This window comes from Pteropus medius, unplaced genomic scaffold, assembly GCF_902729225.1.
Source record: "Pteropus medius unplaced genomic scaffold, Ma_sr-lr_union100, whole genome shotgun sequence".
NCBI classification, from domain to species: domain Eukaryota; kingdom Metazoa; phylum Chordata; class Mammalia; order Chiroptera; family Pteropodidae; genus Pteropus; species Pteropus medius.
The window spans coordinates 4,074,358-4,089,180 of NW_024346150.1; the positions used below are offsets into that span (position 1 = coordinate 4,074,358).

The 14,823-nt window shown below is 38.2% G+C and overlaps 1 protein-coding gene across 9 annotated transcripts in view; it reads right to left on the reverse strand.

The window, feature by feature from the left end:
* Nucleotides 1-14,823, reverse strand: part of NTRK2 (neurotrophic receptor tyrosine kinase 2) — a 319,040-nt gene that overhangs the window by 280,840 nt on the left and 23,377 nt on the right. For all 9 annotated transcript variants that reach the window (XM_039875643.1, XM_039875642.1, XM_039875641.1 and 6 more), the window contains 4 exons: nt 8,196-8,270; nt 8,010-8,081; nt 3,445-3,513; nt 578-732 (listed from right to left, as the gene is read on the reverse strand). In XM_039875643.1, the coding sequence (XP_039731577.1) occupies nt 578-732; nt 3,445-3,513; nt 8,010-8,081; nt 8,196-8,270 (371 nt within the window). The remainder of the gene's footprint in view (nt 1-577; nt 733-3,444; nt 3,514-8,009; nt 8,082-8,195; nt 8,271-14,823) is intronic.

Here is a 14,823-nt window from a genome sequence, read left to right on the forward strand (position 1 = left end):
GAGACTGTAAACCCAGACATGGGGAAAAGCACATCTGTGGCACCCCATTAAGAGACACAAGACATCTGGCAGCAAGACACGTTTAAGGGAATGGGCTGGATTGCACAGCATTTTCTTGTGCTGTCAGGACACTTTAGCACCTTGAGATCCTTTCCTCTATGCTGCCTGAGTGCCAACCAAATACAGTGGCCAGTGAGGCACTACACTTTTAGCAGATAATTTTCGGATGGATGGATGGAGGGATGGATGGATGGATGGATGGATGGATGGAGGGAGGGAGGGAGGGATGGATGGATGAACAAACAAAGAAACAAAAGAATAAAGTGTATACTTGTTTTCTCAATGCACTTTAAAATCATCCATTCAAAATTAATATTCTACTTGCAAAAAATGTTCAGCAAAGTTGTTCCCAGCTGATTTCTCTATACTGCACACAAATGTTGCCCAATTCTCTGGAGACATCAACAGCACACTATATAAAACCCAGGTAGTGGTAATCTTCCCAGGCTCTCTACCACACCAAGGCAATTAGAATACTTAATAGCAACTAGAACTCATTGACTTAAAAGTAAATTACCACAATTGGGTATCTGCAGGTTCGCCAAGGGGATATTCTTGCTGCTTTCATTTCGGCAGTACAAGTCCTGAGTTTCTGGACTGGATTTCGTCTCCTGAAGAGTCTTGATCCACATAATATCACAGGAGCATGTAAATGGATTGCCCACCAAGATCCTACATGAAACAAAAATGAAACCCAGTCAGGCTTCTCTTTTTCAGTTTTAACTATACCCATATTTATGAAGCACTACAAAATTATGAATTCTTTCTGGCCAGCAATCTTTGGAAGTCATATCCATCTTTACAGCATAACAATACTTATTAGTCGTTCATTTAACACTAAGCTTCTGCAATATGCAAAAACCCTGTAGAGGCTAAAGGATGCAAAGTGATTTAAGACCTTTCAGAATAATAGGGAAACAAGATAGAGACAGAAATAGCTATAATGTAGGATGGAAAGGGATGTCTCATAAAAAGAGAGAAAAAAAGGTGCCATTACAAATTTATCACAGTTATTATACAGTTATTAAGAAGATCTTAAGTGAAAATGCCAACAATAAGTTTTCAGAAAAACTAGCATATGTATATCTGGCCAGGCTAGAGATTAAAGTGTTATCATTTAATAAACTCAAACCTCAGTTGGGGGGACGGGGGGCAGGCAGAGCAATGTCAACTTAATTTAAAATGAGACTGTAATACAATGCTGAGATCAAAGTGTGAGAACTAATCGGATGGCACTCCCAGCTTTCTGCAACCACAGTTCAGTTTGATTGATGCAAGAGAGTTGGAGCGAATGTAAGAGAAAGAAGCTGAGCGGGAGCTCTTGGGCCTTTGGCATGCACATGCACATGTGCACACATGGACACACACACACACACACACACACACACAGCCCCCAAGCTCAGGGTTTCTGAGAGCAAGGGCAACTGAGCTCCAGATTGAGCCTCTTAGCCCACTGTGAGAGGGTCTGCTGAGATAAAGCCACCATTCAGCCGTGCTGTCTGGACTCCTGTGGCCGGTGATTGGTAAAAGAGGAAGTAGTCAAGAGGAAAATAAAAACCACAAGAAAAAAATCTTTAAATGCTTATTTATAATACTCAGTGGCCTATTTAAGATGAATTCCATTTATGGTAATGAGCCTTTAAATGAAGCCATTTAAAATCGTTACATAGGCCTGCCTCTGGCATTAACCACAATACTTAAGATTTCCATGAGGACAGGACCTGGGCTTTGCAACATCATTTACTCCTGTGGTTTTCTGGTTGGGTTCTAAGAATCTCAGGGATCCCTGGAGACTTTTCTGGGAGTTTCTTTGGGGAAAATGTGGTCATGGCAGATTCGTTTAATTTGTATCTGCTTGATCGCCTCCAAGTATCCCTCCAACACCAAAACAGGATTTGCCGCTACTGGATACGGAATGTAATGTGAAAGAGATCCACAATGTTTAAACCCCAACTAATCCAAGATGTTTCCTGGCATTTCGAGTACATAAAAACTAAAGAATCTTTCTACAAAGAAGGTATGACTGAATCTTCAGAAGGACAAAGAAACAAAGGGATCTTCAATTATAAATATAGCGATGTTCGAATGACCACGCAGTGCTGGCAGACAGCTGGCTTCTTCCTCTAGCTACCTGTATAAACTCCTTTTGCAGTGATTGTTATTACATGTATTCGTTTAGACTTGCACCTCTCTCACTGGATAGCAGAACCCTAGAACACAGAACGCAGTTCTCCTTATAGCACCATGGCTTACTGCCATATTAGTTTGATTTGTAACAGGCATAACATTAACATTTGTTGAATGAATTGATTAAGCATGCTGCAGGGAGACTATTGAGGCATAGGAATTTGGAATCAGAATTCTAATTTTTAACATTAGATTTAATGTTAATTTTCTACAGTGATGCTTAAAATTTTTACGGAGTATCTTCCTCTACTTCATATATTTTCTTTAAGTTACACATGTCTATTTTTGTGTTAGATATCTAGTGCTTCAATTGCCTGAACTCAGTTTATTCCAAATAATTGCCAATTGCCAAGACTTTCACCATGTAACTCTCATTACTACGTATTAACCTGTCCCTCCACTAGGGGCATCTTCTAATCTGCACAGTTTCCTTATGAACGGGGTGGACCCTACGACTTAGGCAACATACAGTTTAAGCAAAAGCTAAACAAATGCTATTCAAAGGCCATGTCCATCTGGGCCCACCTCTGTCACATGGAGCCTCTGCTTCAGGGTTCTTTGGGCCTCTCTTACCCATAGGAATGTCAACAGTTTACACTTGCTTTTTGGAGATAACGCAAAAATTGAACAAACCTAGAAATGCTGGCTATTAGTCATCAATGCATTTCAATATTTTCCTATTGCTTTATAGCAAAGGAAATTGGGGCATAAGGATAAATACTGAATGCAGTAGCAGACCTAGAAGAAAATCTTACAAGAATGGGTGGGTAGGGAGAAGAACTACCTCTCCCCCAAAGTTCACTAAGCAGCAGCGGGCACTGTGGTTGGTGGATAAAAACTGGAGTGTTGTGCCCATTGTTATTTCCTCCTTGAACGGGTTTGCTTTCCTGGATATAACAGGGACCAAACAGATGCCTCCATCTTTTTCTCTTTTTCCTTCTATTAGAAAGTAAATAATTTATGTAAAAACAACATTTAAGCTCATCATAAATGATATATACTGTACTGATATGTTACTTTTTTTTTTATCACGTCTTCATGAGGGAAAAAAAAGAACAAGTAATCAAAACTTGAGAAATCATTTTTCGAGAATTTTGATATAAAAATAGATCTGTGGCATCACTCATTTAAAAAAATACTTAATTAACCTTTCTCTTGAAATTTTTTCCCCAAATGCCATGCAAAATCATTACTTACAGCTCAGACAAGTCAAGGTGACGGAAATGTTTCCTAGACAAACTCGTCAGTTTATTTCGGGTAAAATTGCTGAAAAAAATAAAAAACATTAAATGTGAATCTAAAATGTTACATTTTAGGAGTAAAGTATTCAAATAGAAATTTTTAAAAATATGTACATATAATTTTATTTGATCATGATGCATGACTTGTTTAGACCCAGCAATCTCTTTCTTTAACCGAGAGTGATAGCTTAGTTTTTCCTGCCTCCTATAATTCTTGTTTATGGGAGTGGGGGGGACAAAGTATAATTTTCATATTGTCTATTTTAATCTTTTTTACTGAAAAGCTTATTTTTTCATATGTTGATTCAGAGTCAAGTTATATACCTCCTAGAGATTCTGACCTTTTGAACAATTAGTAAGAAGATTAAATGTAATTTAATTTAAAACCATAAACTCACCAGGGAGAAAAGATATTTTAAAACAAAAGAGCATCGTGAATATTTTGAAATCATGCAACATACAATATTTTACATATTAACTGGATTGAACACATCTTTACAGGAAAGAACACACCTATTGATTGATAAACTCTGCTGAGATTGTTTATACATGATTTCTAAATAACCAGATAATCCATGATGAGAACAGTAACAACAACAACAAAAATCAGATAACAAGGAATGTGTCTGATTTTATCCTGATGTATTCTAGCAACATATCATTTTAAGATTTGAACCAACCAATGAAAAGATATCATATTCATAACTGAAAAAAATAATACTGAATTTACTGGCATGTTCCAAACATGTAGCTTTATTTAATGGACAGGAGTTTCAGTTTCCAACGATCAATGACACAAGACCTTGAGCTAGGAAATTCTGAGCCATAATCCTGGCAGCTGACTCTCTCTGTGAATTTGTTTACTAGATGAATTTGTTTTAAACATATTCAATGATTGGGCTTCTAGACGTGTTTAATAAGGAACATGAATATAAAACAAATGTCAACTTTTACAAAAACAGCCAAGCCTTCAACAAATTGCAATGAACCTTTTAGTATTTATTTCCTCTTCAAGAAAGTGAATGTTGGACTGAGAACCAGATAAGAATGGAAGACCTGAGGGTGACAGTAATCCTAGACCCTTTCCTGAGGTTAGTCCGTTGTGTCAGCCCAACAAAACCACCGTTGAAGTATCCTGGTATGTCTAACCAGTCACTTTCAGAAAGAGTTTTAAACCCTGGAGCTGATGTATGAGCTAAGGCTAGTTAGTTGATGAATAAACAAATAATTTATTCATAATTCAAGAGTGCCTGTGTCCACTCCCTGCTTTATTCTAAATTAGCATTCCCATACACCCAAACCCCTACCTACTAGCAGGTGCCCTCTTCCTTCTACATTTGCACCTCCTCTTTTCACACTGAGTGTAAAGTGCTCACCCACATGAAAAAATACTCCACCAGGAAGTTAAAAAATGTGCCCACATAAATCTTTTCTTTTGGAATGTGAATTAAGCATAGCTCTCGTTAGACTATAATACATTAAGAAGTCAATCTGCCCGTCTTCACAATCTTGGAGACATGAATGTTTCCATCTTCATCTGAAACTGCCATCCTTGGGGGGAGGGGAGAACCTGCTCTTCCCCCAAGAAGAACAAGGAGAGAGGAGGCAAAGAAAGAGGACGCTTATTGTCAAGGTTCTCCGGTCAGCTAGCGAGCCGGCACCAGGAGCAGCTGCCCCTGTCCAGCTGCCAGCAGCACAGCCCAGAGCAGGGTTACGCGCCAAAGAACAAGATGAGTTTTATGAACCATACTTATTATTGGGGCCAAAAGCCAAAAAGAAGGAGGAAGGGAGGGTAAAAAAATCAACAATCCTCTTACTGTTTGATTATAGGACTTTGCAAAGGAGCTAATTAGCACCTCTGCAAAGCCCCTGGAAAATACAAATGCTGGTTTTTCTCACAGTCTCTGGGTTCTCGGAGGTTAGGCAGGAATTAAGGCATCAAGAAATAAACTCAGTGACCAGTCACAGAGACTCTGGAGAGTCACTATGCAATGCTAAATATGCACAGGGTAGAGGGAGGAGTGGTAAAAGTGAAAGACAAGAGCTAATTTGAATTTATTTAAAACCCCAAATGATCACTTCTTGGACTTTTGCCTAAGATCAAGTGTAAAACCCCAAATGAAGTAGACTGCTCTTATGCACATTTTTATATTGTTGGAGAAACTCACAGAGATAATCAGTATATCCCAGAGGTAGAGAGAAACGGCTTCTGATATACATTTCTTCCCCAGCTCACTGACATCCACTGTGTTGGCAGTCAAGGTAAGAGCACAATTTATGTGTGAGAAATTAGGGGAGAGGAAGCCAGTTGCCCCAAATCCTCAGTCATAAGCAGAAATTGGGACCAAGTTCTACAAAGGCAAACACTTGATTTGATTCCCTCCACCTTCCCTGTCATTCACAAAAGCCAATGACTTAATTTAATTTCATGTTTTGGTGATTAAGAGCTTCTTTCATCACATGAATGAATATATGAAGTTTATTGACATTTCGTGACTTCTTCGTAACGATCTGAATACTTGCCTGACTTTATTCTGCCTTGCTACATAAACATGCCTACCAAAGTCAATAAGAGTTTTTACAGTTTGTCCAAAGATTGGGCTTCCATACTACTGGCTTTTAAAGAAACTGTATAGGATATGTCCATCTCTTTGGTTTCCTATTTTCAAGTGGCACCTCTTTAAAAGACAAGGAAAGATAGCAGGCTTTATATAAGTTACATACAACACATTGAATACCATTAAAATTATTCTGCCATATATCACCCTGAAAAAAAAACACAAAGTGGCTTTGGTTTTCATATAAATATCATGCAACAAGGAAAGTGGGGGAAAAGCAAGAGATTTGATAAAGAAATAAATAAGTCTATTACTAAAACCGCTATTAATTGCAGCCCATTATACAAAAATCACAACATTAGGGGAAGTGATACGATAAGCCAGTGGTGGGAGGTGGAGGGGACGGTTGTTGAGTAATTTGGGTCTAAAGTCAGCAATAACAAAAATACCAGAACTTAATCACCAATGTTATTAATTATATTTAAGTGACTGCATTAAAGTATTTTGCTTTTTTCTTCTATCCAGCTTCTCCGCTGTTTGTGCTATCAAGGCCTACGCAGGCATCAGATCTGTGCAGGCAAACCAACCACAGGGATGATGCCAAAAAGCATTTAAATGAAATGTGCTAATAAAGCTCCTTGGAGTTTTATCACATTTTTGCCAAATGTTTTTAACCTTAATTCTACAGACCTTATTTTTAAATTGACTTCATCATTAACACCATCTATAAAGTACGAAGTCACTATCTTGGCTTTATGCAATTAAGGTTCTTCATAATATCAACACATCTCCGTAGAGAATCCAGGCAATCTGCTCTAAGAGAATGATTTCTGCTATAACTGGCATGAAAATCAGATGGGGAACTGTTCTCCCCAAGAAAAGAAAGGAGACAAATATTACAAGAAGAGCTGATTCTAGAATTTTAAGGATGGCACAAATTTTACTTCCTGTACTCACGGTGTGGAGCGAGCCCTGAAGTCATAATTCTGTCACTTTCAATCTGTGGATCTGAGCAAGTCCTACAACTTCCTCAGCCTGATTTTACATCCATGAAATGGGAGTAAAAAAGGTCATCCCTATCAACTGTTAGAAAAATCAAGTGAGATAATGCAGGTGGGAGTCCCATAAGTAAACCGAAGACTATGAGATACAGAAGGTCTTGTTGCAGAGAATTTGCAAAGCACAAAAGGGTCAATGAATGCAGGGAACATTCCTCAGCAGACGGTCCCACTGAAAACTCGGTGCATGGAGACACCAATCTGCACTTAGGAGTGAGCAATCCTCCATTTAATGAAGAAACCCCTCAGGAAGGCTCCACCTTACTGATAAAAGTGCCATCATCTAACGGGATTTAGGAGCAAGCAACCCAAGAGCTTCCACTGTCCCTATTTTCTTTTGACTTCAGTTGACAAAGCCTCAACAGGACTTCGGGGGAAGCATCCGCTATTGTTAATAATTGTCTGAACCTTTGGCATGTCCCATGGTTTATTTTTCTCCACTTTTATCAATCGTGACTGATAGCTTTGGAAACACAAAGGTTCAAAAGAGATTCTATTATATAGGAGAAAATATTAGTAATTTTTAGCTCCCTAAAAAGGCCACGGCCAAGTCAGTTTCTTTCAGTTCCACCGCTTTGATGTCTTCCAGGGAATGCCACGATTCCAAGGAAAAGGATCAAGGACACTGTACTGGGACATAGTTTTCACATCAGACTCCTTCCTGTTGGCCTATTGCTCTGTCCAAGATGGAAATGACCCAAAAATTCATAAAAGGGAACAAACAGGCTGTTCTAATACCCCTCTGAAGCTATTCAGAAATCAAAGCTAATGTTTCTAAGCTATTGTCATAGCTATACTAACTTTTAAAAAGAGAATTTAGAGTTGGAAAAGAAGGAAAATAAACAGAGGAGAGAAATATTGAATAAATTGGGTCCTGGGAAGCAAAAGAATCAACCTTTACTTACATGTGCTGTAAATTGCTGTTTTTCAGAAATGCTTTATGTGCCACAAATTTTAATCCAGAATCCACAATTGTCCTGGGAAAACACATAATTGTATGCGTGTTAGAACTAACCAATGAATGCCCACATAATTGTAATAGAGCATAAGAAAAAGTTCTGAGATAAAGTACACAAGTCCTGAGTACTCACAGATTTTTCAGTCCCGTGTAAGCTTCAACATCATCTTCATTGATGATTTCTAACCTTTTCTGATTTGCAATGTAACTGCAACAAAAAAGCAGAGAATGATAGCAGTAAATAAATATAGGCAATAAATAAAAGAATGGGTAATTTCCATCCAGCTTCACCAGGGTGTCATGGTGATCCTTTCCTACCCAATCTTACCCCACCAAAAAATAAAATAAAAATAAAAATACAGCTAGGGGAGCCAAACTGAGTGTGATTGAGAAAAGGAAGGAAGGAAGGAAGCCAGCTGGGAAGGAAGCAGGAAGAGTTTGGGGAAGGGAAGGAAGAGGGAGGGAGGAGTGGAGGAGGGAGGGAGGAGGAGGAGGAGGGAAAAGTTGAAGGAAGAAATGGGCGAAGTGAAGGAAGGAAGGAAGGAAGAAGGGAAGAAGAAGGAAGGCTAAGAGGATTTGATAGGTTTTATACGACGACAGGTTCCCAGGTTTCATTTTTCTTTTGTCGCTCTTTCAACTAACAATTTCAGTTTGTCTCCTCTTTCATGGTATCTCCTATGCACAGAGGTGGAAATAACTTGGAAACGAATTCTCTAGGTCCCAAAGGCATTTCACCCTCATGGTGACAGCCACAGGGATGCTGGCATCATCACATGCAAGACAAAACACATTTTTTCTCACATTCCAAGAGAAGCATTTACTCTCTCCTTTTACCTCCTAAAATGCTGAAGCGGATTCCCCCGACCCTTTCTCTTTCTTTTTCCCTCCCTTCTTCCTTTCTTTCCTACTTTCTCTTTTCGTGGCCCAGCATATGAAGTCTTTCTGCTTTTGTCAATAATAACATCAATTTTTCCTTCCAGGAAGCACATTTCACAAACCCCACATGGCCCTAGTGCACTCTCAGTAGGAACTCTCCTCTTCCCCCACCCTCAAATACAGGAGTAAACTGTTGACTCGGGATGGACAGAGAATACCATGATGACTGGCTTTGAGATGTACATGTGACCTCAACTAGACCAGTGAGAATCTTTCCTAAAATTAAATAGATGAATGCTGGGACAGAAGGAGTCTCCTTCTTTCTCTGGAATCATATTTGAAAGATTACACAGGCCTAGCGCTTCCATAGGAAATTATTCTTCCACAAGGAAAGAGACTGCCCAAGACTAATGCTAGCACGCAGAAGAGAGCCAAGAGGTACAAAGAGAGACAGAGCCCTGAAAATGCCACGTGAGTATTTGAATCCTGCCATCTCTGAGGTTAGCTGTCACTAACAGAAGTTTAATCTAAATTTCTGTCATTCGAAACCAAGAAAATTCTAAGTACTAAAAACACACAGCCATTAGAACTGCCACCATGATATTTCCTTGTGCCACAATTGAGAACCTTTCTATCCACTTTTCTTAGATCACAACCTCTTAATAAGAATCACAGTGTCCAGTAAAGTACCTTGCACAAGGTAGGTACTCAATGGATGAAGGGTGGATGGATGGATGCATGGATGGTTGATCAACATTTGGAGTTCCAAAGGCACTTATAGGAAGTTGTGCTAGGATAGATTTTTTCCTTTTCCATTTCAAAAAATTTAAGATATATAGCATTCCAATTAAGACACTAAAAACTAATATATAACCTTGTTGTTACCAACAAGCTTTAAAATAGAAAAAAAAAAGTAACCATTGGAGGAGAAGATAAAGCATCTATAGGTCTCTTCTACTTAATCCTCCCCCGCCCCCTGCAAAAAATGACTTATGGTAAGAGTTGGGACACCCATCTTTAGAAAATAAATTTTAAAAAATAAATAAATGCTCTGCAGGAACAAAATTACACCAGAAAAAAAAATATTTTTAAAAGGACCCACATAAACACTATCCTCAGTTACATAAAAATGCAAAGTCCAAGATAGAAAGGCATCTCTCACACAAAGATCTTGGTTCTCCCTAATACCTGGGCCTGGCACTTAATAGATTTGCAGGAAGGATGCATTCCGTTATCTCCATCTACCACACACAGGAGGAAACATTTTAAGACTCCAACCTAATGCTCAAACAACAATTTTCAGCATCAAGGGTTTTTATGAAATGTTTCAAATTATCTCACTTTAGATACATTTTTCCAAGATTTTCATTCCACTAACATTTTCAGTAGAAACCTCAGTGACCTCCTTCTTCTAAATTATCTCCAAATAAAAACTGCATTCCAGAAAGTCCTAAATTTTAATGCTTTTTTCATGCAACTGCAGCAAAAAAGGTAAATAATGTGGGTAAGGTTTCCTTTGGGGTCACAATCAAAACTTCCAGAGAAGCCTGTCCACTCTTTACAGCTGAGCTAGCATGGTGGCTGTCACTGTTCAGAAAACATCAGCTCTCTGCCTGAATCCTCCATGCTTATGATGGGGGCCTGACACTCCTTACTCAATGTTTTTGGCACAAAGCATATTTCTTTAACATTTCTTTAACTTATTTATGCCCTTATTTTTATTTCATTTTTCATCAGATTTTTAATTTATAAACTCCTCAGTTGTACTCAAAAAAATACAACAAACTAGCATAAATAAAAAATGGAAAGCAAAGAAGAAAGAAAAGCAAGGGTAGAGACATCAACAGAGCTAGGAATTAGGTTTTAAAATGCATGTACTCGTTAGGAAAAAGCCACAAGCTTAATTCTAAGCTTTCTAGTCACCTTCGTATAGTCAGTAGTAAATTCAGTGTTCACAAGATAAAAATAAGTCAGACATTAAGCAAAGCATAACTGTTCTTCAATCTAAGACTAGACAGGAGATATTGCTAAAAACCTCACAACCTCTTAATATGCATCACAGCATATAAAATTTGCAAAAGAACCATATGCAATTGGTTCTAAAATTGCAAAAGAACCATATGAAATTATGAAAAATGGTCACTAGAGAATACTCTTCCACTGTAGAGGCAGGAATGTTCTAAATAAATAATAATTTTTCTCTTGGTCAAAATGGAAAAAATAACACATTTTTCAAATCAAATCAAAATCAACAGATTTTTCAAATCAAAAGGTTGGCAAGTGTCCCCCCAGACGCCAAGAACTCCCCTTCATAAGTTGCCATCTTCAGAGATGCCCACAAGATAGCTGCTGGTTATAAACTGAGCATGAAATCTACCCCATAAGAAACTCTCCTTAGACTAGAAAGGAAGCCAATAAAGTTAGTAACAGACAATTCACACAGGGAAAACATCAATGGCCAAGAAACATATGAAAAGCTGCTCACCCCACAGGAATCTGAAATGCAAATTTAATAATGGCATATCATTCCTCTCCCACTATATTGACAAAATGTTTAAAGTCTAACAATATAAAACATTTCTGAGGATGTGGGGAGTTTCTCTTACATTGTTGGAAGGAGTGTAAAGTTGTATAACTACTTTGAAGAGCAGTTTGCCCATATCCTGGAAAATTACAAATTGGCACACTTTGTGGCCCAGCAATTCCATTTCCAGATATTCCCCTGAAAGAAATTCTCATGCATGCACACATGGAGACATATACAAGAATATTCATTATATTTACAGTCAAAATCAAAAGTTGGGAAGAACCTAGGTATCCATCAATAAAAAAACCATTCAGCCATAAAAAAGATAAAGTATTGCCATTTTTGACAACATGGATGGATCTTGAGGGTATTATGCCAAGTGGAATAAATCAGACAGAAAGGACAAAAACCACATGATTTTACTCATATATGGAATATAAAATAAAAAAGTAACAAACGAACTAACAAAACAAAATCATAGACACAAACAGAATGGTGGTTACCAGAGGGGAAGGGGGATGGAGGAAGGAGAATTGAATAAAGAGGGTCAAATATATGGCAATCTAGAAGGAAACTAGATTTTGGGTGGTGAGCATGCAATAGAGTATACAGATACTGAATTATAATGTTTTACACCTGAAATCTTTATGTTATTAACCAATGTTACCTCAACAAAGTTAACTTAAAAAAAGAGAAACAGAAAAAATAAGGTATATTATAAATATATAAGTTGAATTGAATCAGATCTTCATATTTGAGTAGAAAGAGATCTTCATTATAAATGAGAAAGAAAAATAACCCAAATTGCATACTAATATATACATATAAAACAATTTAGGCAAACTTTTAAATATACACAGAAAACAACCACATAATGTTCATAGTCAAGGACATATGTAAAGTATAAAAAGATTGTAAGCAAAGTCACCTTGGGAAAGAATGGATCTGGGATAGAGAAACTTAAAACTGTTCAAGTATTCTATTAAACTACTAAAGTATTTAATTAGAAAAAAACTTGTAACAAAAAAGACAAAAATGTTAAAGCGTCAGTTCCGAATATAAACCATGAAGTTACTGTTAGGTCCTTATATATTTTTTTTTCATTGTAAAGATTTATAAGGAAGGAAGGAAAGAAAAAGGAAAGGGAAGGAGGGAGAGAGGAAGATAGAGAGGGAGGGAGGGAGGGAGAGAGGGAGACAAAGAAAGCCATAGTAGTGAAATGACTGCAGGGAAGCTGCACTCCAGGGCTTCTCAGTTACTCAGCGGACAAATATACCTGGGCTCAAGTCATAGTTTCCTAGATCACCCAAAAGGCAAAAGTCTAAAAGCCTTCTTCTGCTCCCTGCCCCAGAGCTTCTGGACAGGAACCAAAAGACTAAGGAACATGCTGGACTGCCCCCTACTGGTGATGTCCACATTCCTCTAGGAGGATCCCGACAACGCCAGGCCTTTGGAGTTCTCCCATCTCACTGCCACTGCTCAGAAGAGGGTCAGTGAGGAGAGGAAGTGCCAGGCCAGGGCAGACAAGGAAAAGACACACCGACAGGCAGTGTGGCAGGCTTTCTCCCCTGAAAACCACTTCCCATCACTCTGGTCAAAGTATTGTCAAACTCTGAGGGCTCTTGCCTGAATCGAGCTTTGCTTAATAAAACACATCTCTAAGAAGAGTTTCATTTCCGAAGAAGCAGTGGGAAGGCCCAGAATTTTGGCACGGGCCTTTCTCTCCATGACAACTCCTAACTCCTCTAACCTATGCCCACTGGAAAGGTTAGGCTCCAGGGATTTAAAGGCACAAGCCAACCCCCCAGAGTCCATGTCCCAGTGCTTGATAAGAATCTCATATGAGTTCAGCAGAACTTTGGTTCTTCATGGAAACCTAAGCTTTTGCCCCTCTAACCTGCAGATGTTGCCTTCATTCTCTTTTAGGCAAACCCTCAGCCTTCAAATAGTGACAAGGAGAATTTGGATTTGATGACGTTGAATTTAATTTGATACTCCTTAAGAATTTCTCTCATTTACCTCCTTTGCCTCCCAGTCCCTCTGGCCCATCTCTCCATCAGCAATCTTTCTGGAATTATTGTTGGCCATCAACCATCCTGTTTTGACCAAATATGTCTTCCTCTGTTCTCACATCCATATATGGGACTCTTACTTAGACCTCATATTATTATGAGTGCTGTTTTTTATTGTTGTTTTTCATTTTTACTATATCCTAAGACCACTATCTACTGCCTTCTCAATGAATTTGCCTAAATCTATTCTGGGACCCTACAATATGTGAAACATTGCTTGATTTGTACACAACACCAAGAAGGCTTTTTCCAATCAGAACATTTTAATTCCATCAGTTGGCAAGCTTTGTTTTTTTTTTGTTTTTGTTTTTGTTTTTAGCACTTATTGTACTTCTTAACTTTGTAATTAAGAATTAGAAGAAATGGAAGTGTTTTTTTGTACCTACCACCTTATTTTTCTATGAACCTATCTGATTCCCCGACTGAACTGTTCACTCCTCAAATGGAGCAGTCTCATTCATCTCACTGCATCTCACCTCTAGCACAGTGGTGATGCTCACGGAATGCCGGCTGACTTAAAGCAGTCAAACAGATCCAAGCATCCTCCACCTGGAGCTTTTATTATCCTCCTGGAAAGACCAGACACATACACACATACGCATGCACAATAAATACTAAATGAGGATTGTGATAATAGAAAATGACTTCATTCATCATGTAGAAAACAAAGAAACAACATAAAGACAATAACAGAAGAGGATGGAAAGCTAATTTTGAAAGCAGAATTTGTCTAATCTAGAAGCGAATTTAGATTACAAGCATACAACATGTTCAAATCAACTACTGTACTTGTTTATTTGTTTTTAAATATAAAAATGAGCATTTATTTGCCACTGAACTCCTCAGTCTCAGGAATGTTAAGGGTAGAAATGGCCTTCAAGAATCTTCAGATCCATGGTTCTTGACCTTGAAAGAGGTGATCCCCTCTGGGGACAGTATCTGTTGAGCAAAAAAGAGAAGGTTCCAAGCAGAGATACCAGCACCTGGACGGTAAACAGACAGTGGAAGGTATGACAATATCTGATTGGACAGGTCAGCGAAAGTTTAAATGGAGGTCAGCCTTGAAGAGAGATCGGAAAGTCAAGAGAAAAAGAATTCGGATATAAACAAAGTCCCTTCTATCTGCCATTATATTCACCAAAGCTTCTCCAGTCTCAACTTGACATCCAGGACCTTCATTAAGACATTTTCTTGACGGTAAAGAAAATTTCTTTTCCTTAGGCTTAACAAAAAGAATATCAATGGCTTTTTGGAAAACGAAGAGAGAAGTGGTAATTTTAGGAAAA